Raw genomic sequence first — 15,246 nt, forward strand, 5'->3', positions numbered from 1 at the left:
CACTTTGGAACAGTGGAAACAAGCTGTAAACACAACACTTTTAAGCTGACTGAAAACTATTGATTACAGCTGCTTCAAATAAAAAAAAAAATCCTGCTCTTAAAAACATTAATGATATAAAACAAACTTTAAGCAGCATCATAGGACATTAATAACTTAGTTGCCTGTTGCGGGTCCTTAAAAAGAGCTGTCAGCTGGGGAACCCTGGTGGCCCAGTGGTTTAAGATGCTGACCACAAACCGCAACGTCCCTGGCCAGACTGGACCTAGGGATGATTGTTTCATGACTCTTCTCTCATTTTCTGTCACTGTCATGCATCTAGTAAAGACAATAAATGTCCCCTTAAATAAGATAAGATAGTGTCTTTGAACAGATTATAGAATGTGTATTTTAATGAAGGCAGAAATTAATTTTATTCTTTAAAAATAACTTTTTAGACTGTTTATTATAAGTTTTTTAATGCAGTGTCATGTTTAACTGAAACAGAAACAATTGTGCAATTGTACATTTTCTTGACTGTTAATTGTGGACACTGACATTTTTCCTCTCTTCTTTCTTGCCCTCCCCTCTGCTCTGTCATTTTTGTCTCCCTCTCTCTCTCCCTGTTTGTCCCTCTTCTTTCCTCCCTTCCACCAGGGTCGCCATGTTAAGACAGGGCAGCTGGCAGCCATCAAGGTCATGGATGTCACCGGGGTAAGAAACACACATAACGTGCACTCTGGCACTCTCTCACACTCACAAGCCAGCGTGCGTACCCACTCACAGTAAATCATCTCAAGTGATTATACCACCGTCGACCATGTCATCTAATTATGAGCGATGAGTCAGTGCTGGCATGTATGTGTGTGTGTGTGTACGTGCGGGTGTGCACGTGTGCATGTGATGTGGCACAGAGAAAATGAGGACAGGCCTATTGCCATGGTAATATTAGTTGGAGGTATTAGGACAGCAGTGTGGTCTCAGGCGTGTCTGTAAAGCAGGAGGGAATCTCAACTATATTTAGACATCCTCTCACCCTACGCCTCTCTGTCAGCACTCAGCTGCCAGCAAAACAATGAAGGTCTGCAGGAATGAAGCAACAGAGGAACTAATGAATGAATAAGAGCATGAATGAATGAATATATGCCGAAAGATGTATGGAAATGAATGAATGTGTAAATTACCAAAGGAATAGAAGTGACGAAACAATGATTGAACAAGTAAATGAAACTGGGCATAAATGACTTTGTGTGAATAAATCTGCCTAAATACAGTAAAAATGAATGGCTGTGTTAATTAATGATTGAAAATTAAATGAAGGCCAAACACATAATTGCTAACTAAATGAGCTGCTATTGTACAAAATCAGCTTACTAAAACAAGTGTCTTTGTTTTCCTCACCAGTGAGCACTAAATTGAAGCAATCAAGGCATAATTTCCTGATATTGCGGATAATAAATAAGAAATAACATTTTTAAGTAACTGACTGCCACCATAACAACTTGTTTCAAACAATTGCTTTTGGCTCTGTGGCACTAACCCTTTAAAATGAAAGTAATTAAAAAGTAATGCTGTTAGTGTGGATAATTTAGAGCCCAGCTGTGTGCTTTGTGGGATTTTATTTTTTTTTTTTTCAGCGTTTAAATGGATTCAAAATGCAAATTCATCAACAAACTGATTCCTTTTCCTCTGTCACCATCCTATTAAGATGTTCCAGGGGGTCACAAATAGAGGTTGTGCTTCAATATCTGTTGATTTGTCTCCTCTTGTGTGTGTCAGGACGAGGAAGAGGAGATTAAAGCAGAAATTAACATGCTGAAGAAGTACAGCCACCATCGGAACATCGCCACCTACTATGGAGCTTTCATCAAGAAAAACCCTCCTGGCATAGATGACCAGCTATGGGTATGGCATTACTTTTGTGTGTTTGTGCATGTTTATGTTTTGTTTTTTTTTTGTGCGTATCTTTGTGTTTATGAAACAGAGTGTGACAGGAAGAGAAGATGCCTGTAGTCTCTTAGCAGAAACACAGAGCAGAACAGTGTGAAAGGAAGTGACTATCCATTTTTCACTGTTACATTTATGTGAAAGAAGCCGGTGTGTAGTTAGTTTACGCACACAGCGAATGTGGATTTCTGTGCACTGGAATATGTATATATACTTAACGTGCGTGCGAAAGATATAAAGGATATGAATGTGTATGTGGCTGGCTGGCCACTGCAATAAATCATGTGTTAACGTGATCTAAGGGAGCTCTCTCCTCTCTGATCCTGTAGCATTCATCACACAACAATGGGAGGACACACACATACATGCATATACACAGTAGCCAGATCTACTGCCTGACTCAATAGTTGCCTGTCAGTGTGTTAGTTAGCAAGAGCTTTTTTTTTTTTTACATTTCTCTCCCTGCGTTTATGCATATGGGACCCTTTTGTCTTGCGTGTCTGAATGCTCGTGCGCAGTCTGGATCAGAGGGGTTTGGCTATCACTCACACACTTCCTCTCTCCCTGTAATCCAGAGTGATGATGAGGGGAGCTTGAGGCAGAGCCAGAAATGACCAGCTGAACTTTTGGCCGCAAATCTCCACGGATGTAATGCTGGGAGAGGATGAGAGAGGATGAGAGAGGAGAGGAGAGGAGAGGAGAGGAGAGGAGAGGAGAGGAGAGGAGAGGAGAGGAGAGGGATGGACTGAAAGGATACATTGTGTTTGGGTCAAGAGATGGACTTGATTCATTCATGTGATCTCGTGACCCTGTTGAGTCAGTTTATTCCGGCAGTTTCTGTGGTCTCTATTGAATATGTGTTCAGACAGAATGACAGAGAAAGATCGTCTGTAACATGGTCCTCTGTATTACTAATGCTGTTACGGTAATGTGATACTGCATATTTTCTTTATAATGTGCATTATGTTAAAGAAAGGACTTTTTTCTACGCACATGCATCAGTACAGATAAATAAAAATGAATACTTCCAAAAGACAGTTTGTTACTATGACTTGTGAGAGAGCCTGATCGATACTAAACTTTTTTGATAATTGCTTAATTATATAAGTAATTACAACTGCTTTTAATAAATGGTAGATTAATCTGTAATGAAAATAAGCATTCGTTGCAGTGCCACTCTCACCCAGGTAACTGTAAGAACCAGTTAAATTTGTGTGGTAAAATGTATTGAAATTGAAACACTAAAAGTACAGCAGGAGTAAAATCTCACAAAAAATATGTGAATAATACATTTTTGCTATTGTTTATTTTTGAATATACATGCCAGCACAGGTATATCTGTAATAACGCCTACCAATGTATCGTTTGGGCTCTAGCGCTGTGGCAACAGGAACAAATCTTAGACCAGATTGCTTAAAGTTGCCGACCAGCCATTAATAAACCTTGTATGTGTGTAGCTGGTCATGGAATTCTGTGGAGCTGGCTCAGTGACAGACCTGATCAAGAACACCAAGGGCAATTCGCTGAAAGAGGAGTGGACCGCCTATATCTGCAGAGAGATTCTCAGGGTAAGTAGCCATGTTGGCAAGTCAGGTCTTGAACTAAATTTGATGATTTGATTATGAGAACACATCGTGACCGCTGTTCATAAGATAATGCTCAAGAATTTACAGACATGATTAAGTAAAAAAATATTATGATGTCAAGAAAATTATCTGAAATTGTTTTGTTTTTTTATTAGTGTGAATGCTGAGTGTTGTATTTATTCTGATAAGAATAAGGAGTATAGAGATCAGGAGTATTCCAAATCTAACTGAATATTTTATGAATTTATTTTTAATTTTTTTGAGTTTTTTTTATTTCAGTTGTGTTGCAATCAAAAGAAATGTTCTGAAATCTTTCTGAAAGAATTCAAGAGAATATCAAGAATCTCCACTGGAGAAGCCTTGATAATCAAAACTGATAAACACAGTCATATTAACGCAGAGATATGGGACTGTCATTCCCTATTGTTTTATGCTTCAATTCCCACAAACGGTTTCCTTGTTCTGGCAGTGTGCTTCAACCCGGCTGACTAAGCAGAACCTCCTCCCCAAAATCAAAACAACAACAATAAAATCCCAAACAATTTATGATCAGGCACAACCACAGCATTGATGGAAAATAAGAATTAAATAAGAAAAAAGCCAGAGGCAGCGTTGAGTCAGGACATGCCCATATAATTGATGCAGACCTGTTCTTCGATAGCAGTCTCCACTTGTTTGTGTTCCGTGATGTCTGTGTTTTGCACTGAGGTTAAGACGTGAACCAGCTCTTCCTGGGAAATTGTACTCATTCTCACACATCTTATCTCCACTATCTTTTTATTGTGCGTTTTGTGTGCTGAGAGCTATAGCCTCAAACAGAAAGCAGCAATATCACTGTATCTTGTCAGTTATATACGCAGCGCTGCTCCGAGCTGTGGCAACAATGATTTCCTTTCATACGCTTTTATTTCTGTCTTCACTCCTCATCCCCCATCTTATTTCGTGCTCTCTGCTTTCTCTCCTCCCTGCTCTGATTTAGCCTTCCCTGTTTCTCTCTGTCTGCATCTTTCCCTTAACATTATTTGTCTCTTTGTCCCTTTTGTCCTTCCTTTACTCTGTTTTTCATGTGTCTATTACTATTTGTTTCCTCTTTTATATCCTCCCCTCTTCCCTCCCTTGACACATTGTTACCCCAACTGTCTCACATTTATGTGTTTTACTTGTTATTCCATTTGATTTGCAGTCTATACAAGAGGCTTCACTAAAATAATAAAATACCTGAAATGTTGCTGCACGGATTTCAACCAAAAATCTTTCACGTTTGCAAATGTGATGACGCTAGCAAGAAGAAGTATCTCATGCATTTAATTTCTAAATTCTGTTTGAAAGATGGAGACAACATGCCTGATAACATCAACATTTATTCTTTCTGTATATTGAATAATTAGTTGAAATTATGAAACAATTACACACAGGCTATGCTTGAAATAATGAATAATGAACTTCAAACTGATGAACAAATACTGCTGCTGCCACATCTGCTTGTACCACAGCTGAAACTAATAGTAAGATCTATGATAGTACTTCTACTACTGCTGCTACTGCACAAAGAATTTTCCTTGTAAGGAAGAGTCTTTTTGCTCATCAGGTCTGCACAGGGAGATCAGGAGTCAAGGTCACTCACACCTAGAGCTACCAGTCTCTCACAAGGACACTTATTTGAAAATGAGCTCTTTATATAATAATGATGATCATGACTTGGCTCATTGCTGCAGTGCTGTTCCTTCACGATGTATCTCTGTTGTCGTCTGCAGGGTCTGACTCATCTCCATCAGCACAAGGTCATTCACAGAGACATCAAGGGACAGAATGTCCTGCTGACTGAGAACGCAGAGGTCAAACTAGGTCAGTCTGTCACCCAACCCCATTTGATAAAACGGCTTTAGGATTGAGAGAGCAGTAGGAGGTATAAAGTTTCAGATGGCTCAGAGGTGTGTGTGTGTGTGTGTGTTTGTGTGAGGCTTTTCTTTCTTCTTTTATGCTGAATACCAACCTACTCATCTCTCTGTAGCTCTGCCACTGTTCGTGGTGCAGACTGCTGAAGAAGGGACTCTCTTTCTCTCTTTCTCTCTCTCTTGCTCTCCCCCTAAAGCCCAGTGGGGAGGGGATTATAAAGAGTGTGTGTATGTTTTTGTAAATCGGGCAAGCTATTGCAGGTTGGGTAATTCGTTCCTGTATAGAGTCCATTATGGAATTCACTAAAGCCCACTGGTATGCTTGTGTATCAGTACACACACACAAACAAATAAGCATACACAGTGAAGACAGAAACATGCATTGAAGTAAACTGCACACTATAACCCAAACTTTTGGGGTGTGTGTGTGTGTGTGTGTGTGTGTGTGTGTGGTGTGTGTGTGTGTGTGTGTGCATGCGTGTGTGCGTGTTTGTGTCCCTGCAGTGGACTTTGGTGTTTCAGCCCAGCTGGATAGGACAGTAGGAAGGAGAAACACATTTATTGGGACACCGTACTGGATGGCGCCAGAGGTCATCGCTTGTGACGAGAACCCTGACGCCACGTACGACTTCAAGGTGCTTCAGCAACCTCCTCTCCTCTGAATGTCTGTCTCTTGTGTCTTTTTTTTTAATCATCTTGAATATTTATGCACTGTGTCTCTTTCATTGCAGAGTGATTTATGGTCACTGGGAATCACAGCAATAGAGATGGCTGAAGGAGCACCACGTACGTATCCAGTCAATAACCCACACCTCTGCTGCACATCATTTCTTAGTGCTGCAACAGTAGATCATCATAATCAGGACTCAGATAATTTTTCAATCTGGGCCAATGCGACTCATCTTAAGCCATAATTTTAATGAAGGCCAAGGAGTAGATATAAAATTGGTTGTCAAATTGCTGGGCTGCTGCCCAAAATCCTTAGAAGATAACACCAGTGTTTCCTCTTTCATCTATTCATAATCTTATTCCTAGAGGTAATTGCACTCAATCTTTATGATTAGAGGCAGCAGGAGTTGTTTCTTCCCTCCATGTAAAGTTAAAAACAATTTCCTGTTTAAAGCCTGCCCAAGCTACAGAGGGTAATTGATCACAGTAATCACAAAGGACATTATTTTGTCAAGGTTGTTCAGTTCTAGCTGAAGTCTAGGATAGTGCAGTGCTGCATTTTGTATCTCTGCCTGGATTAGAGTATGTGAGTGTGCTGCACAAGTTGAACAATAATGGATGTGGACTCAGTAAACACAAAGTAACTACATAAATTAGAATGCCTGCAGTTGGGGGAAAACTGTCACGTGTTAGCTACATGTTAGCAAAACTGAAAGTTGGAAAATAATTAATTTAAAACTGTTATTTATTTCTTTGGTTATTACTTAATTTGGCTATTATTTTGGTTATTACTTATAGCTGAATGCTAGTTAACCTCTGGCTAAGTTTGACAGTGTGAAGTTTGATACTGAATACTCCAAATAACCAAATGTTATAGCACTACATGTAACATTTGTGAGATGGATAAGCAACTTAGACATTCTATAAGAAGACCTAAGAGTGTGTTTGTAAATCTAATAGATTGTTCGACAACATGTATTGATCAAGTGAGGGCTAACCCCAGCTGGCTTTGACTATATGCCATGATAATGTTTAGTACAATTAGCTAGAAAGATTCACCCAAATGCACCCATGTTTGCTAACTACAATGTCTGACTCTTTAGCACTGTGTGACATGCACCCAATGAGAGCCCTCTTCCTCATCCCACGCAACCCTGCCCCCAGACTCAAGTCAAAGAAGTGGTGAGTGTTTATCCTGATAAGTATGTTGCATAGTTGGCAATTGAGAGCATCAGGTAGGTTTTTCATTTGTCTGTCTATTATGTGTCTGTGTGGTTTCAGGTCAAAGAAGTTCCAGTCATTCATAGAGAGCTGTCTGGTGAAGAGCCACAGCCAGAGACCCAGCACAGAGCAACTCCTCAAACACCCGTTTATCAGAGACCTGCCCAACGAGAGGCAGATCCGCATCCAGCTGAAGGACCACATCGACCGCACCAAGAAGAAGAGAGGAGAGAGGGGTGAGGGAGAAACATGTGCCTCAGACATGTGCACACACAGATTTATATACAGATTTATATATAGATTTACAAACATGGCAGGTGGAGCAACACTTTCATTAAATAGCTTGATGAACACTTATTGAGCCACTACTTGGAAAGACAGAAAGCTGTTTGATGCATTAGCATTAACTTAATACAGCTCTGATAAACAGTGAGGCTGATATGACTGAGATGAAATTGACAACTATAATGCTTAATTACAGTGCAAACATGTTTTGTTTGCACTGTAATTAAGCATGCATGTGAAGGCAATTTGAATCCTACATATAGAAAGGTAATTACAGAACCTAAATACATAGTATGAAAGACAGGGTCTGATTTCATGAAAATCTTAAAGATTATAACTTTAAAGGGCAGCAAGCCCACACATTACATTTAGTACTTGGATGAAGTGCTCTTTGACATGGACACACACTCATTGCACTAAAAAAAATGCAGCTGCAAGGGTGAGATGATAGTCTTTCAGATATACACACAGATGCAAATTCTCACACACATGTGCATTCACATTAATGGTTTTCAGTGAGGCGAGAAGTAAAAGTGACAGCCTTCCATTCCACTCCACCATGTCACACAAATGCACACTCTCGAGCGTCTGAGTGATAGAGTGACAACGCACCAGTAAAGAACCACATTAACCGCTTCAAGAAACAACACACTGCAGGGTGGACGTCGTGATGATGTATAGAAATGTCTTGTCATCGTGGAGACTTTGCCTTTTCTCCAGCTGTCACTTTGTCACATTCAGAGAACAAGTTGGTGCAGATGTGACTCAGGAAGAGCTGGGCGGCTTCTACAACCATTATGCTCTAAACCCCCGTTTGAATGAAAGAGCTCCGAGCTAATGTTCTCCACCTCGCTACACACAGTAAAATTACAATTTATACTCTTATTCAAAGCGGCTAAAAGAAAGTGCCTTGAAGGAGTGAGGATCTGGGAATGCCAAAGTCGTGAGCAGTTTAGTAATGAACAAAGGTAGTTCAAGTGAAAAATGCAAATTGTAAAGTAGAATGGCTGTGCTCTTTGTTGGTTATTACCTTACTCGCTTTTGTTTTATTCTTTTAATTCTGTCCTTCTCTCTCTCTCCCCCTCTATCTCCACTCTCTCCCTATCAGATGAGACAGAGTATGAGTACAGTGGCAGTGAAGAGGAGGATGAAGAAAGGGACATGGGTGAACCAAGGTCAGTGTCTTCACAAATGTGCAAAAATTCTAACCGTATTTGACATCTCCTCGCTGACTCAAAAACCATCCTGGTTCTGCTTTCAGCTCCATCATCAACATACCCGGGGAGTCGACCCTGAGGCGGGACTTCCTGCGCCTCCAGCTGGCCAATAAGGAGCGCTCTGAGGCGCAGCGGCGGCAGCAGCTGGAGCAGCAGCAGAACGAGGAGCACAAGCGCTTGCTTTTGGCTGAGAGACAGAAACGCATCGAGGAGCAGAAGGAGCAGAGGAGGCGGCTGGAGGAGGTAAACACGAGGAGGGTAGACACAAATCATGACCTTTGACCTTGGTGAAAGCATTTATCGACAGCAGCTTACACAGAAAATTACATAATATACAACATTTTTAGTACTGCACAGATAGATATTACTGTCACAGAAAAATGATCATTGACAATAATATAATCTATCAGCTGCTCTTAGTACATTCACACACCAAAAGCCAATGGAAGCACTCTGTTTGGCTCACCATGGTGCTGCCTGTGAATCACTTAATTTGTCCCAGTTCTGGCTGTTCAAACCTAAAACCACTGCATTCGCCATTTGGTGGAGGCTGTACGAGTGGTAGAGGGAGAGCGGTACAGAGACAGACACACACACACACACACACACACACACACACACACACACACACACACACACACACAGCCTTTCCCCAGCGTCCCTCTCTTAGTTCCAGAGAGCAGGCTTACAGAAGGAAATCCTTAGCCCATAATCTGTGCGCTCTCTCTGGGTTCCCACCAGGGTTTGCCTCCCAACACACGGCTAAGCACCATGACTCGACTCAACTAACATGACCCCTCCACTCAGGGCCAAGTGTGTGTATTTTAGTGTGTGTGAGCTAATGCATGTGTGTTTGTGCAATGGTGAATGCATATGTTTGTATATTTGTATCTTGTGTGAATGATCTATTACAGTTCCTTCCATTATTAATTGAAAAATGCAAGCCAGTTCCAGCATTTGTATGAAGGGATCTCCAGGGATTTGATTTGACTGGTTTTCGTAATTTGTGTTGAAACAGACAAATCAGCATGTGCAGCGATCCTGAATCTTCTTGTGCTTCTGTTCTCCTGACAGCAACAGCAGCGAGAACGTGAGGTGAGGAAACAGCACGAGAGGGAGCAGAGGAAGGCGCTATGAGGAAATGGAGCAGCTCCGCAGAGAGGAGGAAAGAAGACATGCGGAGAGAGAACAGGTTTGTACACTTTCCATTATTAAAACGCACTTATGTAGATAGGCAGCATGTTGCCACAATTGTGCACCATGATGATGACTCAGGTCCAAAAGCCCTCAATTGCTGTTAAATTCTTTTGCTATCTGTCTCCTCCTCTGGCTTCCCGAGTTACTGTGGTGTTACTTATCTCCTCAAATCACCTCAGGAACATATTTTTGTTGTGTGTTTTTATTTTCTGGGATTTCACTTTTAATCTGATCATACAGTTGTGCAACACCATTCTTTCTTTATCTCTGCCCATGGTCCCATCCCCATTAGTTGTTAGGTCATTTTCAGGTCCTGGATCTCACATGCAAAGGATTTAAACACCACCACCTACCTGCTATCTGATTATGACCATCTTTTGTTAGCCATATTTAATTCTAACTACAGATGTTATTGAAACATTTTAGATGCTGAAAAAACAAAAAAGATCAAACGTAAAAAGATGTGTCTCCATCACTTGGCTTAAAGTAAATAAGATGACATCCCTGAGTTTAAAAAATACTGATCCAGGAGTGGAATGAATGCATATTTCATGAGCTGATACATTTGAAATAGTTGTTATTGTTTTGTGGTGTCAGCTAATGTTTGTCATATTTCATATTCCCTGAGGACTCTGAAGAAATGCACTTGGTAACAAGGCAAAAATGATTTGCTGGACTGTGAAAGCATGAGAGTGCAAATGACCCATCTCATCCCAAAAGACATAATGGTATTAGGGTCCGAGTGTAATACAGACAGACCAGGGACTGTTACAGCCTCAGAGATCTAAAGATCATATTTTTTGTCATGGTTCCTCTATGTTTCTCAAGCTGAGGCCACTTACTATCTCTAGGATCCTTTTTCTACTTGTACATACTTGTACTCTCTTGTACATGGTTTGGTTGTTCTGTATTTTTCCCTGTACATCTTTCCTGCTTTCTTCTCACAATTCTTTTTCTTGTCCCCTCAATGAACTTTACTGCTGTTCTGGTGTGTATTTTTTGTCTGTCCTGCTTCCTCTTTATCGCTATGTTGCTCTCCTCCCACACTTTAGTGTTTTAGAAATATATCCTCAAACCTCTTTTTTTTTCTCTCTGTCTCTTTGTCATTTTTCCTTTGTAACACATAACAATTGTTTGAGAATGTGAATCTTCTTCGCTTCATCTGTCTTCAGACTCTCATCTCCTCTCCTCATTCACAGCCACCTTGGGAGATTATCTTCTCTATTTCTCTTTCTATCTCTGTCTTTCTCTCTCTGTCTGTGTTGTGGATGTTAAGATTTCCTGATTTTTTTTTTTCAATCTATTTCTATCTCCTTGTGCTGACATGCTGCTCAGGAGTATATCCGTAGACAGCTGGAAGAGGAACAGAGGCAGTTAGAGATTCTCCAGCAGCAGCTACTACAGGAACAGGCATTACTGCTGGTAACCATAGCCCTCCCATGTGCTACTACTGCTCCCCATCTGTTCTGTGTGTCCCCCTACCCAAATCCCCACTGCATGCACCCAAGTGGCAGTTGTACAGAGGAACCAACTGTGAGGGACTTCACAGTCTGAGTCACTCAGCCTGTTAGCTACAGATTTGTGGAAAAAACATGAAGCTGAAACACTGAATTGCTTATCTCTAAAGCTTGTGTTTAATTTATTCAGATCACTGATTGCATGTACAGAGCTGTTAAGTTGGCTTGATCTCAAAGGATTCCCCAGAGGGTGCAGAAAAACTGTTTTGTCAGCCCCAATCATATTGGCCCACACAGAGTGAGAACATCCAAGGGAAAATAGGACATTGTTGTTTTCCAGAGAGGCCTTTTCTCTAGTGCCCTAGTCTTGTCTAGGGCAACCATTTTTGTGCTTTATTAGCACAATAAATGCCACACTTAAGTCCTGTAGTATTTGTCCACTGCTCCCTGCATGTTTTTACAGAGAACTGTATTGTGCCTGCAAGAAAACCTTTTGAGATCTGACCCATACACAGACCACAGAAATGACTCCAAAACCTAGACTTGTTGCGGCCCAAAAATGATCTTTTCCCTTTCCCTTCATACTGCCAACCTTCCTAGCTCCTTCCCTCAGCAAGTTCCAACCCCTTTAAGCCTCATGTCTGGTGTCATCTTATGCCTGACCATCATCAGGATGACAGTTGAGATTATAATTGTGTGTAAGTGTGTGTTCATGTTGCATATCCATTAATCCCAGTTGTCAGTATTTGTGTTTATGTGTTTCGCATGATCTGTGAAAAAGGAGAAGTAGTATTTGCAAATACACACAAAACTGAACAATAGAGAGATAATGTCACTTCAGTTTTTTTTTTTTTTTTTTAAGTTTCCTGATTGCAAATGACAGCTTCCCATTTTGGGTAACTGCTCAAGTTATACTGAGACAGTAAAGTCCACATATCTGGCAAATTGTAATGAATACCAAGAATTATTTGCAACTACTAATTTTCTAATGGGTTGAAAAATGTGATAACAATAATGTACCTGTCTTGGTGTTGATCTGCAGCTCACTATGTGTTTCTCGCAAACTTCTCCTCCTCACCCTTTCTCCTCCCCTCATAATCCCTCTTCCTCTCTTCCCCATTTTCTTTCTGTTTTCCACACTTCTATACCTCTCTGTTCTCCCTCCCATACCCCTTCCCTCTACCTTCCTCCCTCCAGGAGTACAAGCGTAAAGCAGATAGAGGAGCAGCGGCAGGCGGAACGGCTACAGAGGCAGCTCCAGCAGGAGAGAGCCTACCTGGTGTCTCTTCAACAGCAGCAGCAGCAACAGCAGCAGCAGCAGCAGGAGGGAAGGCAAGCAGAGAAGAAACAGCTTTACCACTACAAAGATGTCATCAATCCTAATGACAAGCCTGCCTGGGCTAAGGAGGTAAGTTCCAACATGCATGACATACAAAAACATGCATGCAGATCTGAAAATAGAGTATTTTTTTCTTGGCTGAGGAAAAGTGAATGTTTTGGACTATTGATGCATATTGTACATACCCAGAGGCCTTTTTTTGTGTTGTTGATATCTTATTTGACAGGTCTTACAAGAAGCAGTGGTCCTGTAAAGAAAGTGGGTGGAGAATGATCAGGGATCACACTTTGAAAGATATTTTTTTGAGTCTGCAGATACTTGAGAGTTAACGACGCTGCTTTGATACTGTGATGTCTGTCTTGTGTGTGTTTATGTCGCTTACCCTCCTCTGGACTCTGACTCCTAGGTCCTGAAGCAGCCGCATGCTCACGGTAACCCGCCCCGCTCCCACCTACGACATCACCAGTCATTCAATCAACCAGCTTCATCCCCTGGCTCTCACGGCCACCCCAGAGCTCAGGCCCCTAGACGATCCCTGTCCCATGCTGCCCAACTCCTCTCCACCCACGTCCCTCACATCTGCATTTCAGCAGACCCTGGGGAATCCCTAGATCCAGGGCTTAAGCAGGAGATAAGTCAGCAGGTCAGAGAGTTTAGGGCTCAGAAACTCAATCAGAGGGGCCGTAGCCCGGGGCCAGTCCAGGAGCAGAACCAAGCTGCTGGCCAAGGACCCAGTAAGGGCCGCAGTAAGAACCATAAAGAGCATTCTAGTCGAGGGCCAATCAGCCAGTCTATTCCAATACCCAACCCTTATCATCTTGGGCCCAATAATCAGAAAGAGAAGCTTAGAGACAGGCCTCTCTCTGCCCCCAGTCAGGGAGCCATCCAGGGTCTAATGTCTCCAGACCTACAACTTAAGGCCCTTCAGCCTCATCCTCAGTCCCCAGGACAGGTCCAGAAACGTCAGTCTGGATCAAACCATATTTCCAACCTTGCAGTCAAACCGGTTAGTGGACATCCTCGTGGCAGGTCGCTCTCACCCCGCTGTAGAATAGATGTAGATGTAGAACCTGAATATCAGCAAGGGGAGTGGTCAGAGATGAAGCCAGCTATCAGCCACGAGAGCCTTATGATGCCCTCAGACTGGGATGTCACAGGTTTTGACCCAAATGACCCCCTCTCTCAATCCTTGCCTGAAAGCATTCTCTTCTCTGCCCTACCTAAGCAGAGGAACTCCTACTCACCTGCCCCCAACAGTGTGAATTTTCTTCAAGTCCCTGATAAGAATGTTTTCCTTTTCCCTCACTCTCAAATAGATAGAAGAGGTGGGACTTGCAGTCAGAATGCAATTAGAGGTAGCTCTTCTATGATTGACCTTAGTGCATCTGCCCCGGCAGCCATATTCAGGCAGAACCTGGCTGAGACCGGTCTAATGAGTCAACATTCCTGTGAGCACTTAGCATTCAGTTCTCAGGCGAGGAACTCCCCACTTACTTGGCTGAGCCTCTCTCCTCGCACCTCTCCGCAAAACTCACCCTCACAGTCCTCCACGTCCTCAAGTTCATGGTCTTTCAGTACCTTTTCCCCTCCATTTTCTCCTGACAACCTTCAGCTCAACATGGCTCATGAAGCTTCTCCACCTTCCTACGCCCACCTCTGCCTGCCCAACCCGCCCTCCAGTCCCCTCCTCATCTCGCCTCTCTCTACTCCTCACTGCTCCCCATACAGCTCTCCCTCTGGATCCCAGACCCAGATCTGCATCAGATCTGTGGGAACAGAGTGCTAGACCCTTCTCCAAAGCAAATGTATATAAGAACACAGACACACACACACACACACACACACACACAGAATTTGTATTTATAGTTGTGATTGAAATAAGGCTTTCTCTAAGCCCTAACCATCACAACTACTATACTATAAGCAACTACTATATCAACATATATCACAACTATATCTTTTCAGAAACACCTTCACACTGAAATTAATCAAAGTACAAGACCATACATATTGCATATATATAACACATACACACACACACACACACACACACACACACACACACACACACAGTGTACATTGTAAATCTATCTACATTTATCTTTAAACTAAAAATTTTATCTACTGGGACTGAAATCCAGAGGGGAGATGCCAATATCCAGGAACCATGTAATAGCTCTCTGATTCATAGGTAGCTTAGTTAACCACAGCCCTGTCTCAACCCCACACCCTGCCAGCCCCCTTGTCACCCATGTTACCCCTTGCTCCATTATGCACCATGAAAAGCCCACTTCTAGGCGCATTGGTGTCTGTGTCATCGGGGAAACCCACCCACACCAACTTCCTTTTAGGTTAGTCAACCAGTTAATCAAATCCCGGCTTGGTGATGGGTGCTGGCCAAGTGGTGGTGGGGTCCTTCTAACAAAACCTGGATCCTCAGTGGACGCCTTTGTG

General features: G+C 42.2%; 1 protein-coding gene across 1 annotated transcript in view; it reads left to right on the forward strand.

Annotated features, from left to right (window-relative positions):
• tnika (TRAF2 and NCK interacting kinase a) overlaps nt 1–15,246 on the forward strand; it is a 57,058-nt gene that overhangs the window by 26,598 nt on the left and 15,214 nt on the right. The window contains 16 exon segments of the mRNA XM_051078253.1: nt 637–693; nt 1,759–1,884; nt 3,384–3,494; nt 5,267–5,357; nt 5,912–6,042; nt 6,139–6,193; nt 7,180–7,258; nt 7,358–7,533; nt 8,691–8,757; nt 8,844–9,042; nt 9,874–9,924; nt 9,926–9,991; nt 11,332–11,418; nt 12,651–12,662; nt 12,664–12,861; nt 13,199–13,798. Of these exon segments, the coding sequence (XP_050934210.1) occupies nt 637–693; nt 1,759–1,884; nt 3,384–3,494; nt 5,267–5,357; nt 5,912–6,042; nt 6,139–6,193; nt 7,180–7,258; nt 7,358–7,533; nt 8,691–8,757; nt 8,844–9,042; nt 9,874–9,924; nt 9,926–9,991; nt 11,332–11,418; nt 12,651–12,662; nt 12,664–12,861; nt 13,199–13,798 (2,106 nt within the window).

The sequence above is a fragment of the Lates calcarifer genome, linkage group LG19 (assembly GCF_001640805.2).
Source record: "Lates calcarifer isolate ASB-BC8 linkage group LG19, TLL_Latcal_v3, whole genome shotgun sequence".
Classification (NCBI taxonomy): Eukaryota; Metazoa; Chordata; class Actinopteri; family Centropomidae; genus Lates; species Lates calcarifer.